The following is a 16,964-nucleotide window of genomic DNA, read 5'->3' on the forward strand; positions in this document are numbered from 1 at the left end:
AAAATGGTTTTGACCTGAAAGATGTTATGGTGACAGTATTGTTGGGTAGGATTATGGTTTAAATTGTTCAGAATCAAGAGTTTTTTTAATCAAGTATTAATCTGTTGATTTTTTTGTTTCCCTGAAGTAATAAAGTTTGGTTGCTGTTGCAGGCCAACGATGTAGAGCTTGTGTCCACCAGCTCTGACAGCCGTCTCTTCCTCTGCGAGTATGCAGACTGTTCTGCTGTAAGTCTAGATTCAATAATACATAGAGTTACATGTAAATATCACATCCCTGAAAAAGTAGTGTTGAAATATTGCACAAAATTTCCATTTGTGTTCTTGATCATAATTTATGTTGCTGTTTCTACTTTTCTGAAGAGTTCTAGAAGTGCTATGATGAACTGTCCCAAATTTAATCAATTATGGATGCCAAACAGAATAGCGGAGACTGCGAACCATGTGAAAATTTGATTTAGTGCAAAGATTAAATTAGATTTAGTCTTACTGTGTGATGGTATTGCACAAACAGTGAAGTAGGGCTGGATAGTACTTAGAATTACTGTGGTGTTCCTTTCTTTGAAATCAATCATCTGTATCCCTCTAAACTCCCAAAAAATGGTCTTATATTTTTGTCAACTTGTGGATTTTGCCTTTAGCATAAGTGCTTCTCGTAGTTATCACCATTCCATGGACTCTCTTTTACTGTAATAGCCTCTACAATATCATTATCTGGTGTCTAAAAATATTTAATTTTTACTTTTCTAATACATTGAACTCTTTATCATAGTATTATCCCCACACCAATTCACTTGTGTAGTAGATAAATGTTACAGTTCATAATTGGTCACCTTTGCATTTTTTGCGTAACAAATGCTTCTTGGATAATGTAAAAATTATTGTATGCTATAACAACAAAAGTAAATAATTTAAGTTAATAATTTGTTATAACTTTGTAGTGTTCATACAAGTTGAAAAAAATAGGATTTTTACCTAAATAAATATTTTGATTTTATAAAATAATTTACTGTTGTACTAATAGATACTATATGTATCTTTTCAATTGAACTTGAGATTGTTGCTGTTGAAAATGAGTTGTTATTGCAGAGTTTCAACTCCCGTGCAGCCCTGAACGGCCACATCCGTATACATGGCGGGGGCGTCTGCGGCCGCTCACCTACACCCGACAAGAGGCCTCCTGCTCACACGGGACTGGGCCACACAGATCCCACCGAGGAGTTCCCTTGCAAAATCTGTGGGAAGTAAGTTGCAGCCACGTGAAGGTAGATCAGGTAATGGAGTCAGGGCGCGTGTCGTGCAAGTCTGCACCCTGGTTTGTCCCTGGCAGAGGCAGCCATGACGTGCTTCTCCCCCACATACTGTTGTTAGGGTGACCAGATCTGCATCATAGCTTTTCTTGATTATTAGCTTCTTATTAATACATTAGGGTTACCAGGAAGAAACCTAATATAAAGTAACTTATTCCTCCCAGTACAGTCGAAAGTAAGTTATATTTCATCTGCAACTGTCACTTAGAAACACCATGTTAAAGATGAGAATAATTTATACAAAGTTGTTACTATCATAACTTTAATGTATGATATGTCACAAACAGTGACAAGTGACAAATAAACATGTGTCTAATGACTCAGTGACACTAATTCTTTCTAACTTAATATTTACGGTGTGATTTTTGTCAATAACAATAGGATTCATAATTTATTACGTGATAAAAGAACTGAACTTAGTTTTTAATTTTCATTTAAATTTAGGGACATATTTTGCTGCTAAATTTAAGTTACTATCATGTAAAGAACTTATCTCACTATCACTGTTATAAGCTTCATTTAATAAATGTCTCAACTCCAGAGCATAAATTCTCATCCGTATTTACAGTGTTTTTGTAATTTATTATAAGAAAGAATGAGCTAAGTATTAACTAGGAATATATAACACTATTTACAAAAGATAGTTAATAATTATAGGAGTGGACATCCCAAATACTGAAATAATTCATTATGCTGCAAAACAGGAACCACTCATAAAACTGTTATAATATTACAGTATTAAAAGCCTTAACAAATTAGAAACCACATACTTATTTACAAAACTGCTTAAAGTATCACTCACATAAAAGAATACTGTACACACTGATTTGGTGTAAACAAATAATATTATTTAGCCAGTTAATTTGGTGCTAAAATGCAGAAACAGCTGTTTATACTGTTAATATTGCCTCACTAGATTTCAGAACATTCCAAATTAACACAATAAACACAATATAATAAAAACAAGTTATTTCTTTACAAAGAACATCTGAAACACATAGCTGCAACAAAATGCTTAACTTAGCTGAAATCCCTAAATTATAAATTTAACTGAAATGACTCAATCCCTATTATCAACCTACCTACCGTTGTATTCATTATGAAATTGCCTTTCCTATTATACATAGTGTTATTTAATTTGAATAAGAATAACGTTTATACAGCTGTTTATTATCTGCAGCCAGTGCTGCTGGCCTTCCGATTGTTGGAGGAATTTTATCTAGGCTAGCTCTACGGACCATATGATTGCCAGGGACTACTGCTGCAAAAGAAAAATACAAGTTGACATATGAAATGGCGGTGGCCAGTACAGCTGGCTATCTGACCTGAGAAGACAGCCTATGAATAGAGCACCTGGTCGCAAAGGGTTAAAATGAATACAAATTTATTATGTTTTCCTACATTGCCATCCCATTTAACATACTTTATATTGAATTTTCTGTTCGCAATTGAAGAAGACAAATAAAAATAGAGGACTAAATGGAACAAAGACCAGTCAATAAGTACCATTCTTACCAGACAGAGAAGTACATCTAATAAATTACTAACTGATAATGGCAGTAAAAGAAAAACTGAAATAAAACCTGTGGTTGATAAGAGCACTGTCTTACACAAGAAAAAGGCACAAATATATCAGTAAGCTATCAAACTTTATTAAGTTTTAAAATATAACAATGACCCATGAGCCATTAAATAAACGATGACTCGCAGATAAAACTCTATTTAAATATACAAATTTTCTGAATGGAAAATTGTTAGTAAATCAACTTTACACAATTATTAACCCTCTTATAATACAAGCTGTGAAAAGCATTGAGGATTTCAAAACTTTTCTGCAGCCTCTAAATCTAACAAAGAAATTAATTAATTTTTTCGTTAGACTCTACACATGATTACAACTTGTCTATAGCTAAGCAATAAATACTGTACCTAATCTAACATGTGAAGGGGCTATTCAGAGTAAGCACAATGGAATAGATTGTGGTATCTATATGGCAATGTATAGAATATGTTGTACAAAACCTTTTAATTAGGATAAAACCTTACATTACAACTGAATGTTGTGAGATCGATGATATCAACTTGATTGTGAAGCGCCCTACACTCTTTTATGAGACCAGCAATTATATTAAATCTCATATTTAACTTCCTACACTATAAGCAATTTTCTTAGCATTCTAGCTAACATTGTGTTTCTAATACAATTTACAAACAGTTCAAGAGACAAAAGCTCTCAAGTGTTGCAATGGGGAATTGATGGTGCTCGGCAAAAAGTGAAAAATAATAATTTTAAGAAAGATTTTCAGGTGAATACAATCTCTAGTATCACTGAGGTCTCAAGAGGGGAATGCCCAAAGGAAAGTCTCAAAAAACTTATGGAAATTATAACTCCTTTAGAACAGAAAACCAATATCAATGTTCATATTATTCATCATTCTTAAGACAGTCCAGCTCTTATTCTGAAGAAAGATGAACAGAATAATTAGAGGAATGAACGTTTACTCTGATTGGCAAAACTGCACACTAACATTTGAAAGAGTCACTTCATATACCCCTAACTCCGTCTTTAAATACTCATGAGGTGTCAAGGAGATCTGAGTCATCACCCTGGCTCAGCTGGCCCTCTCTCACACCTAACAGCACATACAGTTTCACATCTGTGACTCATTCTGCACACAGCAGCATGCCTGGTCTGGGAACTGTGACTGCCCTCACGTCTCAGCACACCAACCCATGCAATTATACCTCCACTTGCATCACACAGTACACATATCCATGCAACTGCAGACAGCTTCTCCTTTCCCAGTTCTCTTACACATGTACCCATGTTCACTTCTGCATCACACAACACAGAAAATCCTGATCGTCACCCTTACAGTGAAGTGTCAGAGCAAGCAATAGCGGTAGTGAATGTTCTATGATTTTCTACAGCTAAATAATGTCAATGAAGTATAACCTAATTCTGTCGTGTCAAGTTTAGAGCTAAGTCAGAATCACATATTAAATCTACATTACAAAATCCTACAATATACAATATTGCTCAGTCACATGAGGGTGTGCTCTTGCACTGTAGAGTATGTGATCCTCTTAAACTAAAGAGTAACTTATCTGGTCTAAGTAAATCAATAAAAATTATTCATGTCAATCTGCAAAGCATTAGAAATAAACTTTTTGAATTAAAATATTTTTTTGAAATTAAAAAGTTTATGAAATTTGAGTTTCTGAACACTGTGTAGTCAGGGATAAAGATGACATATATGTGCCTAATGGATATTTAACTTCTTATTCTGCAAGAAAATAAATAAAAATGGTGGGTCAGGAATTTGTATCAAATAAAATACTAAATTTGAGTTAATTGATTTAAAGGATTTTAGTTCCCAGTCTGTTCTATGTCCTTTTTACTTTACAGCATAATTAATGTTAGTTATCCTCATCTACTCTAAACTAACTTGGTCTGAAAATATTGAAAATCTCTGCAACTGATTTCTCATCAATTATTTGCTATGGAAATTAAGAGAGATTTACTCTGAAATATTTGAGGGTAATTTACTTTGGATTATTTCAATGACACATTACACTTGGTTTGATCTTATGAGGCGGTTCCACTGCAATTTCAAAATTCTGCTAATCCAAAAATATATAATAAGAACACCCTTTGGATCATTGCCAATCTCTGTTTGTAAAACTCAACATTATGAAAATCATTACACATTACATATATCATATTTACTAAATTAACCTACATCTATTTTCCACCAGACAAAACATTCACTACCATATTACACTAAATAAATGTAAACCTAATATTCATTAGTACAGATTAGTTAAAACTGGCTCCTTATACAAAATAAATTGTGTTTAATTTTTCAAGAAGTTACATGATTCTGCTCGGTTTGTTCCATTCAATAGCTTAAAAAAAAATTAACTATCCGGTTGCAGAACAATCAATTCAAGAGCTTTTAAATTGCAGTGTAAATATAGCTTTTTTAAATAAATAACTATTATATAATCTAACCTAGACTAATTACACTTATCTTTGTTATGGATAATTATTGGAAAAATGCGTATTGTGTTGTATTATTCTCACTGAACATTTTAGTTTGACTATGCTTTTTTTATATGTATGATCAATGGCAATAAATGATTTTATTTAGAAATATTTTTCATTCAATTTTTATTTAAAAGTATAAAGTTCAAATTTACTCATTTGATTTGAAATAACATTGGGTCTGATGAGATACTCTAATTTTTATACTATTAAATTATTTGTAGTGTGTGATGCTAAATTTCTGTATGACACCAGTTTTTTTACTGACAAATATGAAACAAAGTAATTTGTATTCCTTAGATTTTCAGCGCTTACAAGTTTCCATTGGTTCTAGATAGCGCTTCTTTGAACAAAGAGTTTTAACTTTGTAATAGCCCAGTTCTATGTGTGTGTTCACTACTGTGTTGTTAACAAAATTGGTAAATATATCATTTTAAAAATAATTATTAGATATCTGTAAAAATAATGAACTCTCATATACTTAACTTGCAACAATTTTCTATATATATTTTCTAGATATAATACGAAATAGTTGGAGATATTGAGGTGAAATACCTTCAACTACATTTCAAGGTCTTTGTTGTTATTTACATGGTCGTCTATAGGGTTTTTTTCTCTGGTCACCCTACACGGGATTTTCTATTTCACTCTAGTAAGAGCTATGTACACTTTACTGCATGGAGTTAAATATTTGTATTTGTACAATTTCAAAGATTATTTGGACTAACATGTACAGATTCTGTTGTTAAAATGCATAAAATATACTCTATGCAGTTTAGAAAAATCACCTCTACTCTCATCACCTGAACTACTTTGGCATGAAAATTTATTTTATTTGTTGTCCTATTGACAGTTAAATAATAATATTTATTTCTTTAACATTAACATTATTGCGGATTCTTTTTGAAGAAGTTGTTTATTTTTTACTTTCTATCTGTAATAAAATGTGTGGTCAATTGTTTAATAATGCATTTGTATGACATACTTTGCTCTCGTTGGAAGCTATTTAAGCATCAATCATAGTTTGTTGACAAGATGTGTTGTACTTGTAATGAAAAATTCAAGTAATATTATTTCATAATTTTAATTCATAGATTTATGTTATTAACATTTATTTACTGTCAGTTGAGGACAAGCATTATGATTTTAACTTTTGTAATTTTACTGTATTAAGCAAAAAATTATGATAAGAAGAAAATAACATAACATTTAAAATTGCAGCTTGGAGCTGGAAAAAGCCTTATTATACCCGAATTTATACACAATTTATAACAAATGAATGCTCCATCTTTCCTCAGTTCTAACTCAACCTCAGTTTGGAGCTTAACACATTTTTGCTGTGGGAAATAAGACAATTTGCTCACCAAAAATTCAGAAAAATTCAAATGGTTTTAATCACCCAAAAATGATGTCAGGAAATCCAAATAGTTCATTGAAGAAATCCAGGAACACTTGTTAAACAAAGATTATTATCAGTTTCACATTCAATTGCTTATGCAGATAATCTACTGTTTAAATGTCAACAATAACTTTTAAATTCTTCTTTTTGTTTTGATATAAGTTGTATTTATTTTTATTTTTGGGTTTAACATGTTTTTAAATAGATTTATGAGAACTAGGACAGTATGAATTTTTTTCAAAGCTTTTCTTCTTGCAACTATTGTATTTGTAATTTTAGCTGAATTGACTGTCTTTGTTTATATTTTTTAAACTTAGAACCACCCATTGTATTTAGATAAGTATTAAGATCACCAATTATTGGAAAATGCATGTTCAATTCATAATCCAGCAATTTCATTTCAAATAATGAAAGACAAATTTTAAAGGCATCAATTGAGGATGTGGCTAGACTAAGGGCCTATAGTCCCTTCTTCTGAATGACAGTTTTGATTTCTCCATATTTTATTCCATCAGCTTACCAAATGTTACTGCTGGATTTTGATTTTTCAGTTTGATACAAAATTTTTTGATGTAGTGTTTAAACAGCTGTGTGTAAGAGTTTTGTCTTCAATTCAATGTTGTTAAGTAAGTAATAAGTATATATATATATATATATATATATATATATATATATATATATATATATATATATATATATATATATATATTCATTATTGGAACAAGAAGGCAAAGTAAACTATGCCTCTGGAAATATCTTAAACCAAAAGTAGATAACAAGGGCTGGAAATAAGTGCCTTTTGATGAAAGTTGGTGTCCAAGACCTTTGTAAGTGTCTGGATCGGGACATGGCCAATTCAATTGTAGCACTTTAAATACAGTACATTAGACCGGAAAACGATTGGGATTTACATTGTTTTTCCGTAGTATGCTTTTCTGTCCTAAATATGTGTATATATAATATACAGCGTGTAAATTAAGTCCTGATACAAGTTCACAAGAAACGACCCTCAAGATAATATCCACAACTTAACAAACCTAAGGTTTTTCATAATTTAGGTTGTTCTTCATACCATTACAGTTTCCCAACAGATTTCTATTCCAAGAAAACCAACTATTGAAGAATTCATAAAAACAACACTCAGACATCATTCCCTGTCGTGAGAAAGTAAAATAAACATAAATTATACTCAGAAATGCATTTACGTTCCAGGGTCTTCAACAAGGTAAAAAGCAGAAGTGCACACATGAAGTCTCACCGACCTCCGGACGCAGAGCCTAAGAAGCCGAAGGTGGACTCTCATTTGACAGACCAAACGACGGTGACTCGTACACTGGCGGTGTCGTCCTCACTTCAGCGCCACCCCTAGAGTCCAGTGCAACCGTTACGCCACCGCCACTGTACCTTCAGACCAATACGGCAGCAATAACGATGAGCGGTGCGCCCCCAGTCGCACCCAACTGTCAAACTGTTTCTACTGACAATTTTAAAGTGTATTTTTGTAGGAGGAGATGTTATATAAAATTTATGTACAAAAAATATATATTGGGAAACTGTTACCTCATTTTATCGTACAGTATACAATGAGAGATGTTGTAAATTACAGATTGTATCATGACCCTTACGGCCTTGTACAGTGGTTAGCCTTTAAGCTTTGTGACCAACTGAGTCCAGCAAAAATGAATTGGGTTTTAAATTAATGGTACATAGGTACTTCTTATTTGCAGGAAGATCGTTCAAAATCGCATTTAATTGTCATTTGATAAAGTAATTAAGTATTAAATTTATGCCTTTTTAGAAAAAATACTTGTTTTTCTTTGAAAACTTACTTTGTTTATATACATTTTGAAGATTTTCCTTCCATTAACTAGAATCCGTTCTCCATGCATAATTAAGTATGGACTCGTCACATATCATAATAGTGTGCCTGAAGACCAGACTATAACCACTATTAACAAATTCATTATTTTAAAACTCTAACTTTATTGAAAAGTGATAAATTTATGCTTAAATTTAATGTTGTCTTTTGTTAAAGATTTTTATTATTAGGATTATGTTTATTTTAGGTACAATATTTAAAAACTGCGAGGAGTTATTGACTAATGTGTTAAATGTGAAATAAGCTTAATTATCAAGAACTTTACATAATTAAAAGATTGGTTAAAGTATAACTATAATATATGACTAAAGTTATAATATAAATTTGAATTTTTCTTTAATAAACAGCAGTGTTAAACTGCATAATGGCATGAAACAATTTTTTTGTGATGTTCGTTAGACTTTTAGGAATTGTATCTGTCAAATATTTAAAGAGTAAGCAGGCTGTTCACTTGAGCAACAAACTGCTGCCTCGCAACGCAATGCAACTCTAATTTATAAGTACTGCTGCTCTACGTATTGGTTGAAGTTACGGTGATGTTGTTAGACGCTAAAAGTGTTCTTGTGTATTCCAAGTGATAAATCCAACTCCGATAGTGGTTGTATGTTATTGCCTGTAATTATTCGTTTTTGAATATGTAGATATTGTGTTCGGTGGTATTTTATGTCTTTTGGTGTTTTATGTTGCTTTGTTTAAGAAACACTATGGCAACTTTGACAACTGTCTTCATATCTGGATTCTTTCAAGAAATGTGTTGATTGTCTTTTTCAATGAGGCTGTGTCTTCGTGGACTATGTAACTTCTAATTGTTTTTTTTTTTTTTTTTTTTATTATTTTGTTTTGTTGTGGGTGCTACTGCGAAGCAGATCTTTGGTTTGAAACCAAAAGTATTTGACAAGTTGTTATTTTGTTACTTAGTTTGCTGTAAATTTTATTTCAGCAAATCATGCTTTTAGGTTTTTAATTAGTGGCCATCAGTTGAGTATGTGAATAAGCCACCTTGGCAAGAATTACTCTAAAATCTGGGAAGTTTGAAGTCAAGGTAGTATTTGGATTTTGAAGTTATATTGAGAAGATAACAACGAAGAAGATGTAATGTAAAAAATCTGTAGTGTGGAGATTTTCATTGTACTAATTGTATTGTTGATTTAATGGTTACTTTTAAACATATTTAGCATGCACCTCTAAGCTATTTATTTAATGATGAATTAAACAATAAAGCAATAATTTGTTGCTCTAAGTGAGTAAATATAATAAAGCGAAATTGCTTAGCTAGAAAATATTAATTTTGGTCCCTTTATTACTAAAATCATTTTCGTATATTATAAATGTATGTACTATCAGTTTTAAAATGTTTGTTATACATATAGAATGGATAACATTTAATTTGTGATGATGACATATAAGTTAACATTTAATATTTAACATAAACACAGGTATTATCCTTTGTTGGACTTCTTTTCTCAATATAATTTCATATTTACTCAGATTTAGAAATAAAAATATTTTTGTATGCAATTTTCCCTATAATGCATTGTAGCAGATCTGTAATATGAAATTTAAATTTGAAGCAGTTTGGATTTATCATGTTTCTATTACAAGTAAAGTAAAAATATTTTGGTTTAGTTTAGGACTACGTACAAAATGCCAATCATCATGCCAACAATTCCTTTTCTTTTTTCCATTCGTGCAGTTTTTACTTTAGGTTAGGATGACAAATGGAAGAGAAATCAAATGCTCAAAATAGCAATTATATTTAAGTAGCTTCTTTTACATCATCAGGACTTGATCGTAAGATTAAGTGGATAAATGAGTTAGTTAAATTTTGTTTTGATCTATGAGATGTACTCGTATAAGCAAATTTTACCATTATCTGTGCCAATCTTTATATTTGTTATACTGTACTGTAGATCTTGTAGGAAGAAGAGGAAAAGACAGTATTATATTAGTGATGTAAATACATGTGCTGTTTGAAGCTTTCCCGAACCCCGAACGTGTGCAAGTGCCTTGCGGGTACTTTTGATGCCAACATCTCAAGGGAAAGTATTCATTAAATAACAATGGAAAGCAATAGAAAAATTTATAAAAATGCCAAATCGGTATTTAGTATAGTTATCATTTTGCTAATAATTAAAATTAAGACTTAGGATACATTTGTCAATGTTTGTATTTATAAATGAAACCGTTGTCTTATTCTCTCGACTTAACAATTTTTCAATAACACTATTCTTGTTGCTGCCAGATTATTTGCTCTGTGTTGTGATAATATAAATTTCTATTATGTGTGTTAATACTGCACCGTTCCGGTGACAATCCCTAGCGCGTGAGCACGTGTTTGAGCGCATGTGAGCGAGTGTCCGAACGTGCGAGTGGCCCGAGCCGTATCTGTTAGTCGTTAGCTCCCTCACCGTGTTGGCAAATGTTTATTGTTGACGTACTTCAGGTGCTAAAGTCACTTTAAAATTAATGTTAAGAACTAATGGTATTTGTTGTGTGCATTCATGTGTAAGTCTCACCATCTCACGTTTAGTTGTTCCCTGTTTATTTAGTTATATTCCGAAACAATCAGTGACCCTCTCAACGTGCCTGGAACTCTGTGCCAATAAGTGTGCTGCCACTCTCTGCATACGTAATGTTCTTGCCAGCGGCTTTTTGCATTTCTTGTACACATTATTATCTTCCGTTTGCTAGTTAGCTTCTGCGTTTCTTTATGTGATGCTCGAGAAACTTGCAATACTTCCAATTGAGCTTCCCTGGTTTTGTTAGGGAAAACAAAGCAAATTAATTGTGATAATTCTTGATATTAAATTCAAAGTAGAATAAGTTATCGTTGTTACTATTCAAAAAGTTTCACTTAAATTATATTGGTAAAAAATACATGCCAACATACAAGCCGTTGATTTAAAATTTTGGAAGAGTTAATTTACAATTATGTATTGCAATGAATATAAATTTCTTACCATACAGCAATAGCTCGGTTTTGTACAGAGCCGTAACAATTTACTATCACAGACATTGCTAATTTACTTTGGCAATATAAATTATATTGTAAGAATTTTATGGAGTTCTTACAACACATTAAAATTTCTATAACGAAATTTGCATTTCAAGTGAAATAATGGGTGAAAAATAATGTCAATACAAGTAAACTTTACTGAAATGGATTAAAATGGATAAATCTTTTAAAATGTAATTTTAATAATTATGATGAATATTTTAACTAACAACCAAAAACTTTGCCAATATTTTGACAGTGAAAGTTGGCAAATTACACAATTAACCTGTTATTGTTACATGTTGATCGATTAAATCAAAACCTTCTTTTAAATTCTAAAATATTATTTGGATTTGGATTTTACGATGTTTATTGAAATTGCTTAAGAAGTGTAAAATGTACTTCTAGCGTAACGAATATGACCAATGTATTTGAAAGTGATCTTCAGCATTGATAGAAACACTTAGTATTTAATTTTGAGTAAATGCTACTTACTTTGACATTTTACTGTGAATCTTATTTGGTCATATAATTTCAGTTAAACATCTAGTTAACTCACATCAGTAAGGCGGAAGTATGTAAAGATTTTAATTCTGTTGGTAATTCTTTGATGCTGTGTGAACTAGAAAACTTAAACAATATTCATATGTATCTTTTTTTTTATATGAAACAACATTTTTCTATCTTTAATCTAAAATGAGTATTTCTAGTGTTATTATACATAATCCACATGACCAATGTCAGGTTAAATGTGAAGCAATTTTTTAAAATCTGCAAAGAAAGTCAATCTCAACTTGATAGCAAGTATCTGTTCGGTTAATAAGGTGATTATTTTCCACATGTATATGTTAAACGGTTGCAAATCAATTAACTATGAACAATATAAATAATGAAATAAATATTGGTTACCACTGTTTGCAGTATTTGAGCCAATTTTTTTTCAGTTAATTTGACACATCTTTTGGTAGTCTTTTGGCATGTCTTTAACCTACGCACTTCTTTTTGTAAATAACATTTACAATACTGAGTATTTACTGTACAGATAAAAATTGTTTTTTTATCCACTAGAATTTTTTGTCTCCCTTGAAAGGTTGTGCTCAATATCTGGTGCTGGATTAGAAATATAACATGTTCACAGTTGACGTTATCATTTCATTAATTATATATAGTTTGTGAATATTTGTTTCTCTTTTACAACTCTAATATGAAAAACAATTAATGTAATACTAGGAATATCCATTGCAAAAAGCTGCCTGGCACAAATATAAATAAAATTTAATAACATAAACAACGCAAAGTAGTAGATTTACAAGGCCTAAACCGTAAGAAAGATTTGCGCCTTGATATCTATAAGGAAACTGTTATTTATTTATAATGTTGATGTTTTCACTTTTACAAATCATTCTTCATATTTTAATCATAATTTGCTTGTAATCCGTTGTTTGGTAATGATAAGAAGTGCCAATTGTCTACCTCTCTCTCTCTGTTGTATTTCTCCATGTTACCTACTGACCGTATCATTGTTGGATCGTTTTGTTTTTGTTTTCAGGATAAGATGAATGTGGGTCGGTCTAATCTACAACCTGTGCTTTTACCATGCTTTTGTTACCAACGTTAATAATTAATTAATTGTTGTTTTACTTATAGATGTTTTTCGTGTTGCATAAGAAAGCTTGTTGTCAAAATATTGTTGAGTGGAATATTGTTCAACGTATATCGAATATATGTGTAATTAGTTTATGATTCCACTTATAATGATAAGTGTTATTGAGTGGGCACCTCTCACTTGGAGACAATTTCATTTAATTCTTTCATTCAGTTGTAATACTTTAATTTATTAAATGTAGAAATTATTTTGTTAGTATTGTTTTCAACGTGAAATAAACTTGGCCTACTGTAGCGGAATTATGCTTTTGCTTGTGTTTTATAAATTATGTTGTTGATTTTTGGTTTAGAATGAAATAAAATGTGAAGTGTCATTTTATGGCATATATAAATAATTCATGCACAAAATAACAAAAAGCGCAAAGACAAAGAGAGGACACTATGCTAAATAGTAAACTAAGAATAATATTTAGTATAATCTAACGAATATTGGCTGCCCCAAATGTTTTCATTCAATAATACTTCAGTTCCAAACTTCCTTTTATATTACTCTATGAGTCTGTGAAAGTTTTCCTCCTCAACTGTTTGTTATACGTAGAGTTTAGGTAGTATATAGCCTGTAAGATTTTAAGAAATATAGTCAGCTAGCTTATGACTTGAAGAGACATCCTATGACAATTTTTCTGCAGATCTCACACAGACATGACAAAACTTAGGTTGATAGGCATGTTTGTAAGGAATGTTCAACAGTTATCTAAATCCGTCCGGGAGTATAAAACTGGGAATACAGTATGACAAAATTTTTTGAAGTGGTTTTAACGAAACCATGAATTGAATCAATGAGCTGTATTATAACAGTAGCGTAATTAAGGAAAATAATAATTTGTTGTATACATGTAAAACATTTGTTGGTTGACACATCTTTCAAACAAATTGTTGTTCATTTACCACCACATTTATTGTTTGCGTTCAGTAAAATATTGTGAGGAATTTAAAGAAAGGCTTCTATAGTTTCCCTAATACAAATATCATCTTTAACTCAATTTCTGTATATGGTAGAGATAATACCAACTACCTTATCCTGTGTAGTACCTTCAGATTTGATCCTCATTTTAAGTTATACGGATCTATTGTATGAAGAGCTTATTAACAAAGAAAGCAAAACTAACCAACCATGAATAACCAAGACTCTTAAAATGAGATAATGCGATTATACTTGACGCAAAAATTTAATCAAATGGCATCATTAATGTACTTAGGAGATAAATCTTGTAACTGACGTACAGTTGCTTTTCTTGTAACTCTTAAAAAAAGGTTTATATACTATTTCAAAAGCAAACATTTAATGCTACAACACCATTTCATTATGGTTTAAATAGTACATAAAACTACATTGGAATAAGTATGTAGGCTAGCTGACTATAAAGCCTTGTTTCCTCAGACACCATTCCAGTCACGGTGCATGAATTGCACTTGGGTCGATGTTGCTATAACATTTCAGACAGGGTGAGGAACAGTTTTGAAGGCTGTTGTCAGTTCATAATACTTAAATGAAACCATTCTATGAATGAAGAAGCTGTGCAACCAAACAGCACCTAGTAGACAGAAGCCGATTTCTAATTGTTGGCACAGAGATTGCTGTACAAAGTTCTCACTTGCAGATGGACATGTTACAATAAAAACATTTGCCATCTTAGGAAGCAGTCTTCAATACTCTCTCTTGTCTTCAACATGTAATACCATGCTAACATCATCCCAGGTACTTGATTCCCCAACGCCCTTCAAGTAACTTTGTGTGTCTATGGAAACAAGGTTTCTGGTTGTCGAAAAACACAAGATTATATATTAGGTTAAAGTTTCTCTTCTCACTGTGAACCCTGGCTCAACGCAAAGCAATACCCTCTCTTGTGGTTGTGATCTGATATCAAAGTAGCCCATAGGATTTCATAAATTTGAGGGACATTTGTACTCTTCTACTTCTACGCTCTTTGGTACATAACCTCTCTACTTCTCTTCCATCACTTTCCGAGAAAATACAGAAATCAACAGCGAGAAGTATATAAATACTCAAATTTTACATATGATATTTTTATATTCATGCTTTATTGTGAATGGAAGTGATTTTTTAAATCCGTTTCACTTTGAATTATTATTATTGGATTTGTGAAAGTAGTAAACTAACTCGGGTGTTATGATGATTTAAACAACTCAGTGCCAATATAATTTGTTATATTTTTTGAATAAAAAAATTTGTATTAACAAACAATATTTTAAAATAGGAAATAAAATTTAAGTTTCATTAAATTGAGAATATTAGCTTTTGTATGTAACTGGTACTGTTTCATAGGTATAGTTTGCAACAGATATATTAACTAAATTAATGTACCTAATAAATAACATAAAGAATTTTTTATTTTAAAATAAATGCATGAGGTAAAGTATTTTCTTTACTCTATCTAAGTCAGTATAGCTGTTTTTGTTGTTGTTTTTAAAGTGATAACTATGTACATTTTTAAAGACTTAATGTAAAAATTGTAAATTTAAGTAAATCTTAATATTACAATAACATCTTATTGTTATGCAGATGTTATTGCTCAATACAGTCTCTTATGGAAAAATATCCATAGCATAGTGTCGCAAACCGGAAATCATTAAGAACAAATTTGCTAAAGTGAATGGTACAATAAGCATTTTATAAATGTGTGCAATGATTTTTTATTTAAATTGTTACTAGTAAATTTAATAAAATGTTCACTCACAAGGTACAAAAACATTAAAGTGGAAATTTGAATACTTTCTGCTTTACTTTTATAAATCTAGAGATAAATTAATTGAAGATATTTACATTCCATCTTATCCATGATTATTTTAGTGATGTTTTCATTAAGAAGTTAGATTTGTGTGATTATTAGAGAATCAAATGAATGGTTTATTCATATAGACAATAGATGGAGTATGATTTGTAATTACAAAACAGGAACTATAAAACTTGGACAAATCAGTAAAACGTTGGAAATTTCAATCATTAGAGATAGAAAGAGAGAGTTGACCTATCACATTGTTACAGTACAAGGAACAAATATATTAAAGAAACTCATGTTATAATAAGGATAACAATAACGTGTAAGTATATTATTGTGGCAATTTTCTCGTTAAATGTATTTTTATCTTTGAAATATTTTATTAAAAACCTTTTCCCTTAGAAATGTTCACAAGGAAGATGATCAAGAATGCGTGTATGATCCTTTGTTAATAAATACTGAAGAAATAACGTTTGTTTTACTTCTTTGAAAACCCCTAAATTCACATAACACCCAATAAGTTACATTATAATTAGATTTTTGTTGTATTATTCTATTATTTATTCCTAGTATTACTAAGTAATTTCATATAATTTATGACTATTCAAGTAATGTCTATATATTTTATGATTCATAAATAATTTTAGCCAGATCTCAAGCAAATAATAGTTGTATTTTATTATTAAACATGTTTGTTACAAATAGTTTTATCCATTATAAAATATTTTTTATTTACTTACATGTTTTTTTAAACAATATCACAGCTGTATCAACATCATAAAAGTAATTGCTATTGTGATACTATTATGATTCTGCTATTTTACTGTCAATCATTCATGTAATATATAAAGCAGGACTCAAAATTGAACATTGATGGCTACCTCTTTCTGTTTTTTTGTCATGGCAAAATATGCTTTTTCCACATTTT

The 16,964-nt window shown here is 30.8% G+C and overlaps 1 protein-coding gene across 3 annotated transcripts in view; it reads left to right on the forward strand.

Annotated features, from left to right (window-relative positions):
* LOC124352711 (serine-rich adhesin for platelets-like) overlaps nt 1-16,506 on the forward strand; it is an 850,824-nt gene extending 834,318 nt beyond the window's left edge. For all 3 annotated transcript variants that reach the window (XM_046802336.1, XM_046802335.1, XM_046802337.1), the window contains 3 exons: nt 153-227; nt 1,089-1,243; nt 7,969-16,506. In XM_046802336.1, the coding sequence (XP_046658292.1) occupies nt 153-227; nt 1,089-1,243; nt 7,969-8,125 (387 nt within the window). In that variant the 3' untranslated portion in view covers nt 8,126-16,506. The remainder of the gene's footprint in view (nt 1-152; nt 228-1,088; nt 1,244-7,968) is intronic.
* Nucleotides 16,507-16,964: the final 458 nt, after the last annotated feature.

This window comes from Homalodisca vitripennis, chromosome 1 (genome assembly GCF_021130785.1).
Source record: "Homalodisca vitripennis isolate AUS2020 chromosome 1, UT_GWSS_2.1, whole genome shotgun sequence".
Taxonomy (NCBI): domain Eukaryota; kingdom Metazoa; phylum Arthropoda; class Insecta; order Hemiptera; family Cicadellidae; genus Homalodisca; species Homalodisca vitripennis.